The sequence below is a fragment of the Cheilinus undulatus genome, linkage group 14, assembly GCF_018320785.1.
Source record: "Cheilinus undulatus linkage group 14, ASM1832078v1, whole genome shotgun sequence".
NCBI classification, from domain to species: Eukaryota; Metazoa; Chordata; class Actinopteri; order Labriformes; family Labridae; genus Cheilinus; species Cheilinus undulatus.
In genome coordinates, this window is record NC_054878.1 from 28,885,148 (window position 1) to 28,905,062 (window position 19,915).

General features: G+C 39.7%; 1 protein-coding gene across 6 annotated transcripts in view; it reads right to left on the bottom strand.

Annotated features, from left to right (window-relative positions):
• Nucleotides 1-19,915, bottom strand: part of utrn (utrophin) — a 315,204-nt gene that overhangs the window by 119,406 nt on the left and 175,883 nt on the right. For all 6 annotated transcript variants that reach the window (XM_041805540.1, XM_041805544.1, XM_041805541.1 and 3 more), the window contains 2 exons: nucleotides 7,951-8,123; nucleotides 2,732-2,888 (listed from right to left, as the gene is read on the bottom strand). In XM_041805540.1, the coding sequence (XP_041661474.1) occupies nucleotides 2,732-2,888; nucleotides 7,951-8,123 (330 nt within the window). The remainder of the gene's footprint in view (nucleotides 1-2,731; nucleotides 2,889-7,950; nucleotides 8,124-19,915) is intronic.

The window sequence follows — 19,915 nt, forward strand, 5'->3', positions numbered from 1 at the left end:
AAAACATCATGCTGTGGTCATGTTTGAAAACTGCAATGTGTGGTTAAGCTCAATTACTATAGACATCATGCTGACCAACAATGTCTGCATAAAATAACACTGCTGCTGCTCAACAGTCACGGGACTTCTCTGTGGTTGCAGCCCTGATTACCCAGAAGAAATAATTACAGTAAATAAATGCAGCAACAGTATGTCAGTTGGATGGGTTTATAAAGTGATTTATTTTTACTAGTTTGGGAGCAGATATATTCCTGAAAGTGTCAGTAGTAATCACCTGAGTGATGTCTTTTTTGGCCTTCAGAGGCTACAGTAGTGCATTTCAGAGGGAAGCTGTGACACAGTAAAGTGGCAGACTGGAGTCAGCTAACGTAAGCCGTTTAAGTTCACTTTTTAGGAGTGTTGGAAACATATGCCTGTAAGTATGGTTATTTCAGACTACTTCTGATATTGTGTGTTGAGAAATGTGGCCTTTAATGTCATGGTTTTTTAAATTAGAAATAATCATGATTGACAGGAAAGAATAAAAAAGCTATGTCTGCAGATGATGTCATGATTTATTTGGCGCAGCCTGATAGCTCACTTCCCCTACTGATGCAACTACTCCAAGAATATGAATCAATTTCAGGATATAACTTAAACACACATAAATCGCAGCTTTTAACATTTAATTATACAACCAGTCAACAGTTTAGGGACACTTACAACATTAAGGCGGCAGAGAACATGAAATACCTAGGTTTGCAGATACCAAAGGGCTAATCAAGACTAGCCATGTTAAATTATGACACTTTACAATCTAGAATTAAAGAAGATTTAGCCAGGTGGAGTTTGTTGCCTTACCTAAGTCTGATACAAAGGTGACAGTAAAAGACGCAATTTTGACTCTGTGTAGTGACAGACCATGTTCTCTGTTTTTAATTACAGTTACAGAATAGCAGTACTAATGCTGCGTTTCATTTGCCATTGTGACTTGTATTCGGATTGGTTTGTCTGACTTCCGACCAGAAGTGGCCAAGGAACGTCTCTACAAGTCGTATGTCTAACTCGTGAACTCGCTCTTTCACAGAGCACCCCAACCTCAACGTCACAGCATGGTGGCACAAAGTATTAGGTGTAGCAAAAACTTTGATTTTGACCTGTTTTCAGAACCTTTTGCTGTTTCTCAGTGCTTTCTAGAAATTGTAGACTTAGCACTACCCTGCGGTTGCATGTAGTGTGCAGCAACAGTCTTTAAATACATGAAGTACTTAAATCTGTCAAAGCCTGCAGTAGAATGTGTTTTGTTTTTTTTTTTAAATGTTCATCGGCTAGCAACTGGTCAGTGTTGCTAAAAACAATAACTGGCTAACACACATATCACACATATAAGAGATGCAAATCTCTTTTCAAATGGTGAATTTCTCGGATCAAGCTGAGATCCTTTTAAAGCTACTGAAAGGATTTAAATATTGTTCAGTCTTGTAAAAACCAACACTCACAGGGGAGATCTTTGACTAAACTGTGGGGTGTATGTGCTGCAAAATGCTCCATTTTACACTAACCCACCATCAGCAGTAACACACATTAAAAGTAACTGTAATCCAATCATGTAGGTCACATAAAGGTATCAGTACTACTTTTATCTGTTTTATAACCAGCCAAAAACTCCTCACGGGAGTGTTAGACTATGTCTACTTTATATATACAGCAATACATTTCCCTGAAGACATTTGGACATGTTCCTACAGGACAGCACAGGCAAGAAAAAATAATGAACTGAATGATTCTATTTTAGCTTCATTTTCAGGGTCCTGGTTTTGTGTTGGTGACTCACTGTCACACTGTCTTGGCAGACTGGGACACTTAACAGCGCTGTTGATATTGCCATCAGAAGTGCCTATGCTTCACAACAATGACAAAGCTGACAGTAGTTGTGTTATTAAAGATGTAAGATGGATCATATAGTCCCTATCCAGATTTTCACCACATTTTGATGTGACAGAAAGGCCTATTTATGTGTTCTAATGTATCCTTGATAATAAGACATCTCAGGTAAAAGGCAGTTGGAGCTAGGCTTGTATAACAAGATAAACAACAAAAAGAAGAAAAAAAATCTTGGTCACATTTAATCCGCAGAAGCAGAAGACAATGAATAAAACTAGTCATGTGCACATCAGTCTGACATAGTCACTAAATGGGATAGAAAAGAGGTCTGTGTAGTATTATGTGATACAACACTGAGAAATGCAAGATGTGGGACTTTAGGCAATTAGATGTGATATTGACGAGGCACAACATAGCACAACACTATTAAATGCTTATGATAGTGATGTGATAGGAATCAATAGGATACAATACAAAACACTGCAATGCACTCTAAATTGGTACAATACAATAAGTGTCAGTATCGAGCTCAGTTCAGTTGTTGCTGTCAGTGACACACAAAGCCCAGGCTAGCTGTTGCAGTGTGTGAACAATCACATGTGTTAAAACTGGTCATAATTATTTATACCTGAATTCTACAAGTAACCTGCCTTAAAAAATACATACAGCCCTGTAAATACTTTAACTACAGACCTTCAGCCCCATGTACCTATGGCTGCAAAATGCTCCAACATATTTAGGAAAAACACACAACCTTCTTCAGTGGAGGAGTTTAACTTTTTTCAAACCTGAGCTTAACAATGAGGGACAGGCCATAATAAATTTTGTACAGCATGGCAGGAACATTGCCTGTGGCGACAGTACGTACCGTGCAGTGGTTTTGCTGCTGCAGAAGGGTGGGCACGTCTCCTCCGATGGGCATCTGCTTCGCCAACTCCTCATCCTTCATGCAGATCCACCTCCACAGCTCCTCCAGGAGGCCCAGCAGACGAGACCAACGCTCGGCACTCGCTTCCAGGTGAGCTCTGGCAAAATTACACATATCAATCAAACTATTATTACATTTTATGAATTACAGCTCTCACTGCTGAAGGATCCTGAGTATTGTACTGAAAAATCAAACATAATTTTCAAGAGGCAAGCCTGTATTGCAGCGTTTCTTGTTCCATTTTAATCATTTTTAGTGCAGGTCTGCAGACTCATTAATGTAGATTAGGATCTATACATTAATGGGAATAATGTATCTGACATATGACATAAAAGTAACTTCCTGGGTATAAAGAATAACGCTACATGATTTCTTGTGGAAATACAAATTCAGATGCATATCCAAATTAATCCCAATAATGGTTCTGAGTCTTAAATTAAAGAAAAATTCACAAGAAATTAAAGGTTTTGGTTTCTAATTTAACAAAAGAAATAATTCCTTTGCCTATTCAGTTAAGCAGATTTGAAAATCTCTGGAAGGAACGCATAATTAGGAGAATGCATCACATTTTCTTTGGTACAATCATAATTATTAGTTAATATAAAAAAACACCTTGAATGATAAAAACTAGGATCAAAACTCCCGAAATGGTTCCCAGCAGACATCTGAATGTAAAAACGATGTAATTTCATTGCTTGTAAGCTTATGTTTCAAGAGCTTAGAATAGAGAGTGTTCTTTGGTTTCTGGTCACCTACCTTGTTAAATAATGGAGTCTTGTTAACCTGTTTTGGGCATACTATTAAAGAAAAATTATGTATGAAGAAGTCTGGCATGCTTTGACTCACAAAAGGTATCTGAGTGCAACTGCAGTTCCTTAGATCACATAGAGCTTTAACCCTAGTCCTCACAGACATTTGTTGACGAGCAGAGGGTGCAGAGCCAGCAAAGATAATGTGAGGGGCCAAACACCTATGTCAGCTGACAAAGTACTGTTTCTGTATGATACTGGATTTTTCGCAAATATGACCAGCCCTTTGTTTGCAAGCTGTTTGCATATGGAGTACCGTGCCTATAAAAAGTATTTACCCTTTTGGATGTTTTACCGTGTAACTGATTTTATAAATCAGGCATGGTCGATATGATTTGTCTTTTTCTGACAAAAGAATTTAAAAAAAAATTAATATCAAGTGAAACATGTTTCTACAAAGTAATGCCAGTTAAATAAAAATATGTAGGATAAAAATAAGTTACTGCATAGATTCCCGCTTCAAGTTATTATTTAGCAGATGCACCTTTGGCTGCAATCACAGCACTGAGTCTGTGTGGACAGGTCTCAGTCAGGCTTGCACATTTGGACACTGCAATTTTACTCCATCCTTCTTCACAAAACTGCTCAAGCTCTGACAGGTTGTACTGGGATCAGGCGTGAAAAGCCCTTTTCAAGCCCAGGCACAAATTTTCCTCTGGATTAAGGTCTGGGCTTTGACTCGGCCACTCCAGAACAATCACTTTGTTGTCTTTAAACAATTTCTTACTACTTGTGCTTTCTCATTGCCACTTTCCCATAAAGCTTTGATTGGTGAAGAACCCAGACAACAGTCGTTGTATGCAGAGTCTCTCCCATCTCATTTGCTGAAGCTTGTAACTCCTTCAGAGCAGTCAGAGGTGTCTTGGTGGCCTCTCTCATTAGTCTCCTTCTAACATGGTCACTCAGTCTGTGAGGATGGCCTGATCTGGGCAAATTTACAGTGACTGACCTAATTCTGTTGAATTAGGTCAGTCACTTTAAAGGGAGTGAATATATTTTTTTATTTTTTGGTCAATAAAGATAAACTATATTGACCATGATTGATTTATAAAATCAATAAAAATAGTAAAATATCCAAGGAGGTTTAATACGTTTAATAGGCACTGCATGTCTAATAAACTGTTGCTATGTCTTTAGCCAGTTGCTAAAAAAATGACATGAGAGGCTTCAGATGGGTTTATTTCTTCATATGCATGCTAACCTGAGGCATAACTTGGGTTACTAAATTTTTGGCATCCTGAAAAGCTATTGAACAACGATGACACTGATAACAATCTAGCCTAACATTAGTAGCAATCTGTAATGGAAAGTATCTGCAAGGATGTGAACTCTCACGTCAGACTGCTGATTTCCCACCAGCCTTAAGACAAATTATAAAAGCTACTTGTTTGGCAGAGGTATCATCAGTTTTCTACCATCCAACAACAACATCGCTTGTTTGGTGTCTGACTGACAGTCTACTGTTTGGCAAAGCTTCATCAGCATGTAAAAGCCTGTCCAATTACCACTTTATTCCAGCTTCTGCTTGGTTACTATTTTTTTCTTCCAAACTTCAACAGTCACCATCTTCTTCCATCTCTTAGCCTCGGCCTTGTGTCAAACAGCACCAAAGCAGGCAAACTGGCTTCTTTCTAGCTTAAATCTGGTGTGAACTACAGCCATGAAGCTGAACACACTTCTTATGAGAGAAGTTGCCAAAGTTTTGGTCCTGAAAGCAGGATGCTGGGGTGCCTCATGGAAATGGGACACCATTCTCCCTGTTAAAAGTGAAGCACTTTCTTTGAAATTACTATTTTAAGGTGATAAAGTTAAATATTGTTGCTCTAAGGCATGAAACACTAATGAAATCACATCAAATAGAAAAAATAACAGAAAATTTGCCACACACAGCCCATTCTATTAGGAAAGAAAGGTTTAATGCTAATAAAAATACACAATATGAAAGAAATAAAAAGGCTTCAAATAAAGCTTTTCATTGCCAACCACTGATAGAGGTCATGGCCCTCTCTGGAGATAAAGTCAAACTCAAAATGAAAAACAGTTGGCTGTTAATTGTGTGGGCAGTAGCATGAATTCAGTACGTGTTGATAAGCACTTTTGCTTTCACCCTCCCCTCCAGGCATTATGAAGCCAAGCGCTGCATACAAAGACCCCCTATCGGCGCTTGCTGCGTTAGTCATAATTACACATGTACAGCAATTAAGCCATAATTGGCTGTATGCAATCAACACACACACACACAGCCTCTGACACATACACTGATCTCTCACTGTCTGCTTGCCCTCGCTTGTACATCTGCACAGATTGACCTTGACTCATTTCCATTTATTTTCTCTGCTCTGAGTGAACTTTCAGAGGAGAAGCTCTCCCACTTCATTTCTATGCTTTCTCTTTGGCCTCTCTCACCTCTCCCCCTGCACCCGTGGCTTTGTTGTGCTGCATCTATCCATCCTCCCTCTTCTTCTTTTGTCTTTGAAAGTCTCCATCTGGCCCTGTCAACTTCACTTCCACCTTCGCTTTCTTCACCCCTCTCCCCCCACCCATCGGCAATCTTATTTATTTATGCCAAGGTTGTGGCTGACGCTGCACTGTCTCTGTCCCTACAAAGTTTATGTGCCACTGTGGATGCTCTGGTCCTTTGGAGTTGTATTTCATCTCTGTTCTCTGCGGCAGACAACAGGAACACAGGAGACACTGTTTGGTTGGCTGATGATCAAAACAGTCGGCATGACTTTTCCACAACATGTGGATCATCACATGAATTCCATGAATCTAAAGCATGTGGGACATGCTCCATTAAGAATAGTGCTTTTTTCCCTTTCTATTAGCTTATAAGTAAAGGACAGTAAATATTGGTAGAGTTGTTATTGTTGAATTAAATCCTGCAAGGGTAAGACCAAACCTCAAAGCAAACTTCTTATTCATCACTTTTATGTGACATCACATATTCCTTGGCTATAATTCTACAGAACATCCAAGAAAGAAAATACTGGAGGATTAAAACATATAGATGCTCTGCTGTTCCTGTAGATTACAATAGACAGAAGCCACAACCAGACCTCTCCTAATCCTGACATCACATGTTTATGTTAGTTGACATATCTTGGTCACATTATACCTAAAAGTTATACCTAACAGATGTCATTGGCGAGCTTCTTTGAAAGTGTGAAAGGCTGAATGAGGAGACAGAAGTAGAATCTATGACTACCAAGAAAAAAAGCTGCATTTTAAAAGACAACTCCAGGAGTCCTACTTAAAATACAGGTTTGTTGTGACAGGTGATTCTCACATGCCCACTGATTCAACATTATGGAGAGTCGTAATTTTCCTGCACTTTCTTTGTTTTTGTGCCCTTTGTATCATTATATTTTGGCATATTTATCCCCCCCACATTGATGGCCGGTCCATGAAAATGTTGTCTTTCTTGAAACTGATCCATGGTACAAAAAAGGCTCTGAATTAGTGCATCGGAATCTACAGTTAAAGCCGTGACCATGGCAACGGTTAACTCTTGCCTTTTGTTCAAATGAGCAAAGCTAGCGGTTATTATTCACATTAAACTGAAAATTTCTACTGATGGATCATGTAATTGTTCTTGCTTGTCATGTTGAGAGTACGTAGATGGTTTCTTTTCATTAGCCTGTCTATAGACATGTCTTCATCCAGAGTGTTCAACTCTGTTGGCTGTCTTCAGTTTCATAAATTTTTCTGTCAAGGCCTGCAGTTTATGTGTTGTTTGACCTCTTTTCACTTATTGTAATCTCTCTCTTTCTTTACCTCACACAGTAAACACACAGACCTCAAATAGCCACATTTCTTTCCTCAGATTGACATAATTACAGTCAGTATTCTGGGGTCAGCTGTACGAGCTGCCTGCTTTTTTGTATTTTCCACACACAGGATGTTCTTCTGAACAACGGTGAAGAATAGCAGTCTGTTGCTATGCATTACTGGCAAACCAGATCAGAGTATTCAACACAGCTGTGTAATAATAGTAAGGCAGCGCATGACAGTGAGTGTAATGGCCTTGGACTGAGCTTAATGTATGCTTTGCGCACTCTTGCAGAGATATTCTGACCTTTTTAGAAACATATTTAAGTATTTTCAACCTTGGTTGCTTTTGTGTTGATTTCTTGTTGAACGTGTGAGAGTTTAACTGACTTTTCCAGGATGCGATTCATAGCAGAGAGTGACTTCAACCTCTGCAATGATCGAAACCATCAGCCAAGTTTTTCTTTTCAGAGTTGAGAGCAGCAAAAGAGCAGAAAACTGCAATCTATGCTGCAAGATAGTAAACACAAGAGTGAGAAAAGAGACTTTTTTGTGAGTGCTGGATGGAGTTCCACTGACCGGATATTGGCTGATTTGACCTTCAGGTCACTCCATCGTTGGTTCATGTCATCCAGCCTGTGTTGGAGGAACACAGCTTCGTCTGAGCTGCCAAGAGCCTTGACCATCTTTGACTTGTTCCCATCAACGCTCTTGTAAATGTCATTGTGGGCATCGATCTCAGCCTGGATGTCCTGCAAACACGAAGAAAAACAAAACAAGTGTCACAAGCAGCCATTTCTTCAAGTTTTCCATCAAAATGTACAGTCAAGGGCAGCAGTCAAGCATGCTTATATCAAAATCAGCCAAATATTGGACGTCACAGTCTTGTAAGCTGTCATGGCTGATTATTCATGAACCTAAAATAACGTCGGATTTTATCACCGGGGACTTGTCTTGAGGGAGTTCACGGCGTGCTGCACACAACATTTCCAGAGGGCAGAGGGGTTTTATATTTTTATAAAATGTCCTCAAGGTACTTTGTGATAGTTTGACTAAAAGATTTAAACTTCTACCCTTTCTCTGAGTCCTGAAACCCATCCCACCCAGCAGGAAGCCCTGAGCCATGTCTGCCTCCGTACTAATCCTCCATCAGCTTGTATAAGGGCTACACTCAAGAACACAGAGCTAATTTTATGCTAGACTACAGTAGGATACATATATTGCACTGCTATTTCAGAAGGCAACAAGATTCAGAAGTGTGACGAAGCATGCTATTTTTCTGTGCATGTGTGAGTGTTCTTAACAAGGCCGCTTTATTACACAACTGCATCTCAAAGGGTTTTTTTTCTTTTCTGCTGTTTGTGTGCATGTGTGTGTGAGGGAGGGTAAAACCACAAGAGGGGCTGACGCAAGCCAAGGATCCTGTCAAATGTTTTATTTTTAGATGTGTAAAACTGCTCCAATTTCTCCTCTCCAAGCCTCTGCTGGGACTCCCCCCTCTACTCAACCCATCTGAACTGCAGATAAAGACTCACAACACCATATGGATGAGTGTTAACAGCGCCTGCAGCAGCACACAGGCACATTTGCAAATGGGACAAAATGAGAGAAGATAAGAGAAGAGCATTTAGACCTTTAGCCTACAACAGTATGGTAATAAAAAATTATTTTTTTCAATTCTCATTGTGGGTGAAATGACCTGTCTCCAAAACCTCAAGTTGTTTAATTATGTATTTTTCTCATTTACATGTTAGAAATTATGCAGTCAGGCAAGTTTTATTCTCCAATTACTTTAAAACTGCCTTATCTAGGAAAATGCAATTACTGTGGCTGCACTGTTTCAGAGCTAGCTCTTCATTATAAAATGAATTAACAATAAGAGTTAATGACAGTGAGTAAAAGAGTGTTTCCAGTCTCCACAAATCTGAAAATTAAGTACACGTACGCTTCAAATCTTAGACATAGAGAAACCAAACCCGTAGGAGAAAGTTACAAGCTAAACCACATACTTCACAGGAAAAAACCTTGTTCTCAAATCTCTTTGGGACCAAAAAGTGAAAAAATAATAATTTGGTGACAAAAATAGCTTCAAAATATTCACATATTTTCAAAAAAAGCCATTGCGCTTCTTTGTATTTGCTCTTTTGTGGCATTAGTCAAAGCAGTTCCTGTCTGTAGTGGCACAGAGGAATACATCACAGGCTTTCTGTCTCTCTTTCTCTTCATTATGAGCTATTCCAGCCATCTCCATCTTGACCTGCACAGTTTTAGATGCAGTTTCATGACATGATGATGGAACAACATGCCACTGGTTGTCACAGCCTGTGACAAAGCATTGTGGGATACAGAATGTTGTTTAGCATTAGCCGATAGCGGCAGAACTGATTGAAAATTGATTTAAAAATTGGTAAAAAATACATTCAATATCAGGTTTAATGGTGTGGATTTAATCTTTAAAGACCCCAAAAAGTCACACAAGATTCAGGCATGCTAGAAAAGCTTCTGTAAGGAATTGCAGACATGGGTAGCGTCATTGGAACGATAGAACGGCTAGCTTCAAGAGGGAGAAAAAGTAACAACAATGTTGGACTTACGGTGTTGACATTTTTAGAACTTAATTCATTTTAATTGCAAGCTATGGTCATACCGCTGAAGTTAGCAAGTAAAAGGCAGCTGTGCCACTTTTCTATTACTATCTTAGACACATGAGAAACAGATCCATACTTTTCAGGATGTCATAGACCAAAAAATGACGGTGTTTACATCTGGACAGAAAAGGAAGTCATTCATCAGCAGCTACTGTCTTGACCTCTTTTCAGCATCTGTTCCTGAGGGCATATGTGATCTATCAGTTGATGATAGATGATGACTGCAGACGGTTTCTGAGATTGCATGCTTATGCAAAGGAACTTATGTACATACCAAATATACCACACACAGCGACAAATATGGCAGCATGAGACTGAAGATGTGGGGCAACATGTGAGACGAACAGTGATATGTAAAGTTCACATGACAACATTTGGTACAGCTCTCTAAAAGGAACATGTGAACACAGATCAGATACTAGAGACACAGTCTTTTAGAGAAAAAATGGGAAAAATACAGCTGAGATACAGTAAAGCCAGAGTACACACACTCTCACACACACAAAATAAAACAACTATCAATTATCACAGTCAGTGCTGCAATTTACAGAGTGCCAATAGACATTTCACAAAAGGATGAAGCAAATCCCTCTGCTGTGATCTGCGGGGATAATCACCCGCCGGCTTTTTGACACAAATCAAATGCCTCTTAAAGGTCACTGAAGAGAGAGAGAGAGAAAGACAGACAGAGATGGAGACAGACAGAGGGACAGACAAAGAGTGAAAGACAGCGAGTCATTCTGTCCCTGAGCCAGCTGGCCATGTTTCAAGTCATTACCCAAGTGCTTCCCTTTTCCTTTTTTCCTTTAGCACTTTTACTTCCACTGGAAGTAACACAGCCTGCACATGCACACACTTCACAGTGGGTACTCTGTATGTGTGACATAAAGAGGCACATATACTTTTATACAAAGATCCTTTTAATGTCGTTTTCACCTGGTGAAAGGCAACTTTGAGGCAGCTGTTTATGTTAATAAATGTGTATCCTTAGGGTCTTAGTTGTGCTGACTGATCACTTTCTTTTTCTTGCCCTTTAAAGCACACAAACACCAAGGCACAATCTCTACAAAAACACATTTGTTAAAGACTTGTAGGAAAGAGAACTTGCTGTTAAGATTACAGACGATAGCTGGAAGAGTGCTAAAACATTGAGTGTCTGTAACCAAGTAAAGGCAATTCAACTAAGGGTCCACATTTGTCTCTCCTTATGACATAAATTCAATCCTACTTTATCTAAAGTCTGCCCAAGGTGTAAAAATAAAAAGACACAGGTAGTCTTACACTCTGCCTGTGGTATTGTAGAGAAGTACATTACAAAAGCTGGAACCAGAACGACGTACTGAATGAAGTTTATTTTCCATTCACTGGCTACTTTTTACAACTGTAAAATTTTATGAATACATTTTTAATAAAATATTGAGGGGGATCCATTTTAATTCAACACACCACAAACTAAGGACAACCAGAGGGGTTAGGGTTAGGCACCTGAACCCTAAAGTTTAGGGTTAGGGTTAGGGGGATAAAATTAAAAATAACCCACCAAAAACTAAGGAAAAACCCAACAAGGGTAAATACATTTCTTCCCGCCCCACGGCCGAGGTTGCCCACTGTAGAGGTCTGCAACAAATGAGCCCAAAATAGAGGTCTGCATCCAGATGCCTTACAAATGATGAGCCGCTTAGGAGCCATACGACCAACTCTACTGACGCCTCATTTCCGCATATGTGTGGTTACAGGGGTAAAATCAACAGGAGGTCCATTCATTCCTATGGGAATCTCCATGATGTCCGACATGCCTGCCTAAACTCCTTCCCTCCGTAATATTTTTGCCTGGCATGTGCCGCGGGTTTGATGTAAAAATGTGGCCTTTTGGTAGCGTTTCTCTATGCAGAAATCACTACTTGCCCCCAAAGGGAGATTCTCCAGCACTGCCTAACGTCATCTGCAAAGTATATAATGTACATAACCACGTTTGCTTTCAAGTTTAAGCTGTGAATCCTGAGTCACTTGCCTTTATGAATATGAATGTGTAAGCCAGCTGTTTATATTGTTTGAAAATTTGATTAACACATATCTTAATTAAAAAAAGACAAAACCACATTTCGGTATTACTGGTCACTATGGCTGCCAAAATAAAGTTTCCTTAAGTCATGCTTTAGTTAAGGGTCAGTGAGAGAACCAAACTCAGTATGAGGCTTTTACTCTCAACGAATCTCATATTTAGCTGTTTTCTGATTCATGCACATAAACACATGATCAAAAGTGAGTTGAGGATAACTAAGATCTTGGATAAAGACTTTTGTTAGCACACCAGATAAGCAAACATGAAAGAAAGGAACATATATATGCATAACACATAGGCAGCTAATGACTCAACTCAACCGCTATTTCTCTGACCTCCCACCACACACACCCACACACAGAGCGTGTGTGTGTGTGGGATGTAAGGCAGCACAGAGGTTAATGGGTTCTAGAGCTCACACACACTATAACGAGGGACAAAGATTTGTGTGTGCGTGCAGATACGATGTGACAGTCTCCCTTAGCAACCAAAGTTACAAACTACTACTCTGAGCTTTATTAAGGATATAAAAATAAAAAATCACACACAGAACTATGCCGAGGCTGAAACACAAATACACATGAGAAATGTGTCAAAAATGAGAATTTAACTCTGACATAGCTGGCCTGAGCAGTGTTTTTATTCAGCTCATAATAACACAATTACTGAGCAGCTTTTCTTTGACATACTGGGCCTAATTCAAGGCTCAAGGTCTCATTCTGTACTGCATGGTAGCTCTTGGTAATAACTAGCAAAGCAGGCCCAGAACCGATTATTCCAGTTTAATGAGTCCAATAATGATTGCTTAGGCTTCATAAAGCTGACCAAATGAGGTCCACAACTACAAACATGACAGGAGATCGAGAATGAACGGTGTGAATGGCAATGTTTGTAAGCATGTCCATGAAGAGGCAGCATTCAATAGCCAACATGAGACCAGGCAGTTATTAGTTAAATATACCTTTTCAAACTTTCTGAGCAGATCCTGCAAGCTGAAGTTAAAGCCAATCATGTTTGGGTGTGTGCACAGGATCCTCCCACTCTGCCAAGTGCCTACATCTGGTTTTAGACCAAAAAGGTGAAGGATTTGAGGGAAGTTGGCACAGGTCGGTGAGTCCTCCAGTGGTTGCAGAGACTCAGAAGCAGATTTTGAGAATGAATCCGTAGACAGGCGGTATCAGAAACCTCCGTGTTTCTTTTCGTCGACTCAGGAAGGCTGTTCTCAAACGTTTCCGCAAGCATTGGCTTTATGCAGGTAGAAAGTCCAAGTCGAAGGCAAAATAGCTGGAACAGATTTGGCAACAGGCTTAGGTTTTCTTTTTCCTCTATAAATGTGAAGCCAGTGAAGTTGACAATCCAGGCATTGATGCCACTATAATGACATTCTCTCTCTGAAGTTGCAACTTGAACTGTAAACAAATGCAAGCAAAGAGGAAGTTGTGGACAGGAAGTCCCTAATCACTTTTCTGAATAACCTCTGGCAACATTTGAAACCCTGAAAGACTGTCCGCCACTCCCAGAGACTAAACCTTTTGACAGATAATAGCTGTAGGATTCTGAAATCAGGGCTCAACTTAATAGTAAATCCAAAGACTGAGCAGTCATGAACCCAACCAAGTTGAAACCTTGCTTTTGCATCAAACTCAAGAAGGTCAGATCCAGGTCGCAGTCCCAAAACCAGCACTTTACACACTCCTTGGCAGCACTTGTCGTCACATGCTCGAGTGTGTCCTCGCCAAATTCCGCCACATGTTCGTAGCATCCTCTTGGGAAAAGCAGCCAAGCCGTGCAGTGGGGAGGTGACAGCTACCTTGCAGTCATGCTCAAGAGCTGGGATTAGTAGAAGTTGTTGCCACTGGAGGTTTGACAAAGTAGATCCTCTGGCCAGGAATGAGGCACTGAATCTGGCAGGGCAAATTTTGGGTGGAGGTCTGTGAGGAAGAGATAAAGGTCTGTGTCTTGAGGGGGCGGGCAGGCTGAGGACAGGTCTGGCTTTCTCCTTCCACTTCCCCTCCTGAGCAGCTGTTTACAAGATGTCCGGCAGTCCAACCTAAGGTAAGGTCAGGACGTTTGTTCTCAATTACTCTGATAAAAAGCACTCTATTCCTGACAGTCATCCAACCAGGCACACTACAAGAGAAGCGGCGAGTGGCGGCACAAAGAGGCACATGGTTTGCCCTCTGGGTAAAAGGTAGCTGGCTCAAAGAGACAGAGTCACCTCAGAGTCTGCCTCGCTCTCCAGCCCCCGGTCTGGTCTCGCTCTATCACACCCTCCTAATCACAGCCATGACCAGGCCACTTAGTCAAAGAATGCCTTCTTCTTTTTCCGGAGCCACGTGTTTGCAAGGAGCTGCCTCAGGACTCTCGACTCCTGGGCAGGAGTCAGACTCGCCAGCCTCTCAGAGTTGAAGCTTTCTCCATGACTTCTTTGCATCTTCACAAGGTCGATCTGTTTGCCATCCTGTCCCTTCCCCTCACCGGGATGAGGAAACTTCTTCAAAAGTTACTCCATGATTCTTTGCTCCCTCGGGACTTGTTCAAACATCCAAGCTGCTGTCCACATCCCTCTCTCCCTCTTCTTCTTCTTCTGGTTCTCTCTGGCCACTAGCCCCCCTCTCTTTCACACAGCTGTTTATTATTTTGATCAGTATCCTCCCTCTCCCCCTCCTCTTGCTACCTCACTCTCTCACTCGCTCTCTACCCTGCTAAACTAACTCAGCACTACACACCCACTTCCTGAGGCCCGTGCTGGCAGAGAGCATGGTAGAGAGAGGACGGTTGCAGAGAAAAGTCAGGATTTCCTTTGGAATTCAGTAGTGAAATAAGGATCAGTGTTCCAATGTAGGAATGTGGGCACAGTTCATGTGCAAGATGACTGAATCAGATAAATACTTGAGGTATATTGTATGGTATCGTACTGAAAATCTAAATACACCAATAACTTTTTTAATACAACAGCAACAAAATAAAAGTCCAGAGCACTCAATATAAGATCACTTCTTGTTTCCAATTCCCCCCAAAAGTGGGCAAATATAGTAAACACGATGCCAGAACATGACAATTTGTTAAACTTTGACAGTGCTTTTTCTGTTGCAGGATGTTTTTATTTTTATTTTTTTTAATATGACTGACGATCTGCAGTAGTTTAAGTTTCAGTACTTTTCAATAATATTAATCATTAAGATAAGAGACAGTGTAATGATTTTAAAAGGGTTAATATTAAAACAGATCATAGGTATGGATATTTTTGACAGCCTTTGGTAAGTATCAATAACAGTTTAACCAACAGTCAGACAACACAATGCACTGTGGATCATGAATCATATGAAAACATTTTTAAGCAGGCCTGCCCACAGATTTGGCCTGGAACCTGAAAACAGAGAGAAAGGGCCCTCCTCAGTTGTGATTTATTGATGGTATCAGTGCATGTGTGTTGGATCAAGAGCATTTGTGCTAGCATCCTGGCTAACAGTTACTTCATTTTGGAGCTGAAAAGTGTGTCTATAATTAAACTATAATTATAATTAGGTTCTGGTGTTGGAATTATTTATTGTGACATTTTTTAACTCATTTAAACCAAATTTTCTCCCCATTTTGAGACTATTATTTGACTTTTTCATCAGTTTTGTTACAATTTTCACAGATTTTTGCCTCGTTTTATTGATTTTTGCCAGTTCAAACCAATTTTGCACATTTTACTCCCTTTTCATCCCTTTGTTTTTCATCTACTTTTGACTCTTTGAACACATTTTGCCACTTTAATTTATACTACTTTTAAAATCCCATTTGACCACCTTTCCTGCCCTTGCCACTTTTAACCCATTTTACAAGCAAAGGTGTTTATATTTTCAAGATTATATACCACAGCATGAAAAAATTCAAAAACATGATTGCTGCTTTGATACGAGTGTTTATAATTCAGGTTAAAAAAAATGGTTATCACAGATTAACTTTATCATGGACCATGATGTTGCCAACCCTACATGGGCCCCCAATTTGGCTCAGCACTAGAAAGCTCTACCCTTTATTCCCCCTTATGAGGGACCTTGCTTCTAAGATTTAAGATAAAAAAATAATATAAATTCCTCTGACAGAAAGCAAAAACGCTCAAACAAGGAAATGGCCCAAACCTTAGCCACCCAGTACTGATGAACAGATAAACAATGTCTATGAAATATACTGTATGTTATGGAACAACTGTCATTTTATAAAGCCAGGCTTCACTTGACTCAACTGAGTCAGGTTATTTCAAAAAAGCACTTTAATATTAACTATTTATTTATTGTATTTTATTGTTTATTTAATATTTATGTTTAAAGGGACTAGTATGAAGCAAATAAACTGTTGCCATGCACTACAGCATTTACAGCGTAAGCTCATTTGTAATGCTGTCCTTTGTTGGGCCTTTAAAAACATAAAACTCAATAATGCATTTACAAAACTAACGCCAAACAAGCTAATAAAGTAGCACAATCAATTAATCAATACTCATTTATTCACTGCCAATCAATAACAGATGATACATCCAGACACTTGACAAAAAAGATCAGGTCTATAAACAAGGGGAATTTTGTCAAAGAGAGAGACTGCGCTTGTCATACATTAGTTAATGTTTCGGTGTTATTTTGTAATGACTTCATTACCAAAGGGATCATGTGTATTTAAATATGCCCTTTTCAATGTGAAATGGTTTTAGAGCTTTTATTGAAATGTCAGCTTACACTTGGTTCTTAAAACATAAAAAGACCAGCAGGTTGAACTATTTGAATACAATCAGCTTGCTGAGGGCGGCATCATACAAGCCCTGCATTTCCAACTGTAGAACAAAGGCTAAACCCATTTAAATGGGTTATAAATGAGGCTGGAGCAGCTTAGGTGGAGCTTGTGGTCTATAGGGTTATGTTAAATAGGTGCGAGGTATGGGATAAAAATGCATTCCATATATTAAACCTGTATGTGTGACTGTTTGTGCGCTGGTATTTAGAACAGCAGGGGAAAACATGTGGTGTGCATCAAAGACAGGCGGACAGATGGCTGTCAAGTGAGGAAAAAAAGAAAAAATACAATGCAACACTGCATATTTATAAGAGCCAGGCTTTGAAGTACGCTTAGCTAATTAAATATATTTACACTCTTGAGGCCCTTAAACTGCATTTTTGATGTATGCCGACAAATATAAAGTATTTGAGAGTTTTCTAATGAGAGACGTGGACTTAACTGGTGGGAATTGGCACATTTGACAAGCATAACTTATTCAACAATGAGGGGACGCTGAGATTTAAGAGGGAAAGAAACTGTATTATAGCGAAATATGTTGACAAACCTGGCTTAAAGAGTGTTTTAATACTGAGTAGCTGCTTGACTTACTTATAAAGAAGCAGGCACTTATTAATAATGCAGACAAAGAAATGGACACTTAGGCAGGGGATGCGTGGGTTAATGTTGCTAAGCTAAGTGGATTAGGACCATTAAAGGGGCAGGAATGTGACGTAACCAATCTTACAAGAAAAATATGAGAGTAAAGTTGTCTGAAGAGGGTGAGAGAGATGAGGATGATGATGAAAGAGAAGACAGGATAAAAAAATAAGAAAAAAAGAAAGAAAATAAGACATTAGTTTAGGGAAGAAATATGGAAGAAGGTGAGAGAAATGGAAATGTAACTTTAATTTGCAATGTTCTCCAGAGAGGATTACAAGGAAAAAGAAAGGGTTGAGGCACTTTTGAGAAATTGAAAGATTTTTAAATCAGGACAACACAAAGTAAAATAATCATGTCGGAATAACATTATGAAAATGTCAACTGAGTCAGAGGCTCTTATATGTCCTGGTCGTGGTTAAGGTGCTCTTTCTTCCTCATGTTACTTATGTTTGAATGACTAAACCGCCCTGGTCTTCAGATTGAATGAAAACTTATTCTTTATCAAATCTTCTTCTTACGTCACAAACATGTTACGTGAAAGAGTTTTCTTGCAGTGACAAGGCTGGTTACTTCACAGCTTCTACTCTCAAGGCAACTTTTTTGTGCAGCGTAGCATCACTTCATTGTATTGCCTTGAAAAGCCGAAGAATCCATTCACAAACCTACAAAAGCAGATAAATCCTGTTATTACTGTCGTTTTTCAGACTCCTTTTCCTATTCTTGCCTTTCACACAACAATGAACCATTGAGTCTTGAACAAACAGATTTTAATTTACACAAAGAGACCCATTTTGACAAAAAAGGAACAAAAGATGAACAGGGAAACTAAATCTTAGATATACTGGATATAATCCTCATATAAATGCAGCCATCTTTGTCTTTCTAAGAAAATAGGCTGCCATAGAGGAAAAGAGGAGGCAGGAGCACGACAGTTTTGCTTTCTCAAATGATGTCAAGAGGGAGCATCGGCCATGCAGTTTAAATAAAGTTGGGGCAGCGATATCCCAGGATCACAAACAGAGCAAATGAACAGCGGAGAGAGCAAACATGGCTGCACGACACAGATAGACAAACACATCCAGCACCTATCCAACATCTCTTTAGCTATTACCCACAGTCTGAGCTTTTCAGATTCATTCAATCCTGTCTAATCCAGGCTCTGTGCTTCTACAATGTACAGTGAGGGACAAAAATCAATACAGCTGCAACATTCCACACAAATAGGCCACAAGCACTGGAGACCCCTCCTGTGACCGGGGTTATCACTGACACTCCTCTTCCTGTTAGGGCGGCAGCACCCTTTAGAGGGAGATAAGGGAGAATGTGTGTGCATGTGCATGCAGCTGAAGAAAAAAATTAAGAGAGTAGTCCAACATTTCTGAAAACCAGTATTTCTACATGTATGACATCATTTTTGGTTGTGTGTATTATAGGTACACTTCATTCGACTTAATGACCTAATATGGTGATCCTCTGACAGGCCAAGCTGAATGAATTTCTGCACTAATTGTAGCAAAACAACAATGTAACATGAAAGGTAGGGAGTGTGCTGGGCTGTGGGGAGAAGGACAGCAGATGTCTGACCAAAGTTACAAAATTGTTTATTTTATTCCTAAAAATTGCAGAAAAACATACTTTGGCAGTGGTCCCTTTCCCCACAGCTTGTATATGTGTATGTAAATCACTTATAGGCCGATTTCGCTGCTCATTTGGCAGTACAACAAACCTGTCAAACTGTGGAACAAATTGTAGTGGGTGTGCTAAGATGAAAGAGCTCCTTCTGATGCCCTGCATTCAAATGTATACACACTTTTATCTAATTAATTGCGCTGTGTCGGGAGCTCTTTCCTCTTGAAGTTCATTAAGTGGAGCTTTACTCAAACACTCAATATTATAAGTATTTATTTTCTCTAAGAATACGATCAAAGAAGAAAGATTTGCATTCGGCATCTTAGCAATAACTAGCGCAGAAGAGGACTGATAAAGAAATACATTGCTTAGCTGCATGTCGTTGCACTCTGTTAATAAAAACTGTATGCACACCAGCTGACGTACAATCTCGGTTCACACCGTCTTCATGAATATTCTTTTATCTGACAAACCCTGTCCACATGACTCGACCAAAAGCATTACTAATCTAGTTTCTGTCTAAATCTCAGCTTTCCTGTCTGCACAGCTCCTGATCAAAATGAAGATAAGTCCATGAGAAAAAAAGAGGAAAGAGTGGAGTGAGGATATGAATGGCAAAGTCAAAGTAATAAAACATGTCCCTGAATGTGTGACCTGTTAATGTGCACATTAGAAACCCACTGTTTAACACTCAATTGACAGCTGACCTCTGCTGATGTAACGGAGCTGCCATTAGAGAAGACAGTCGGAGTCAAACGTCACACGAACCGCACATTATTTATTCTGA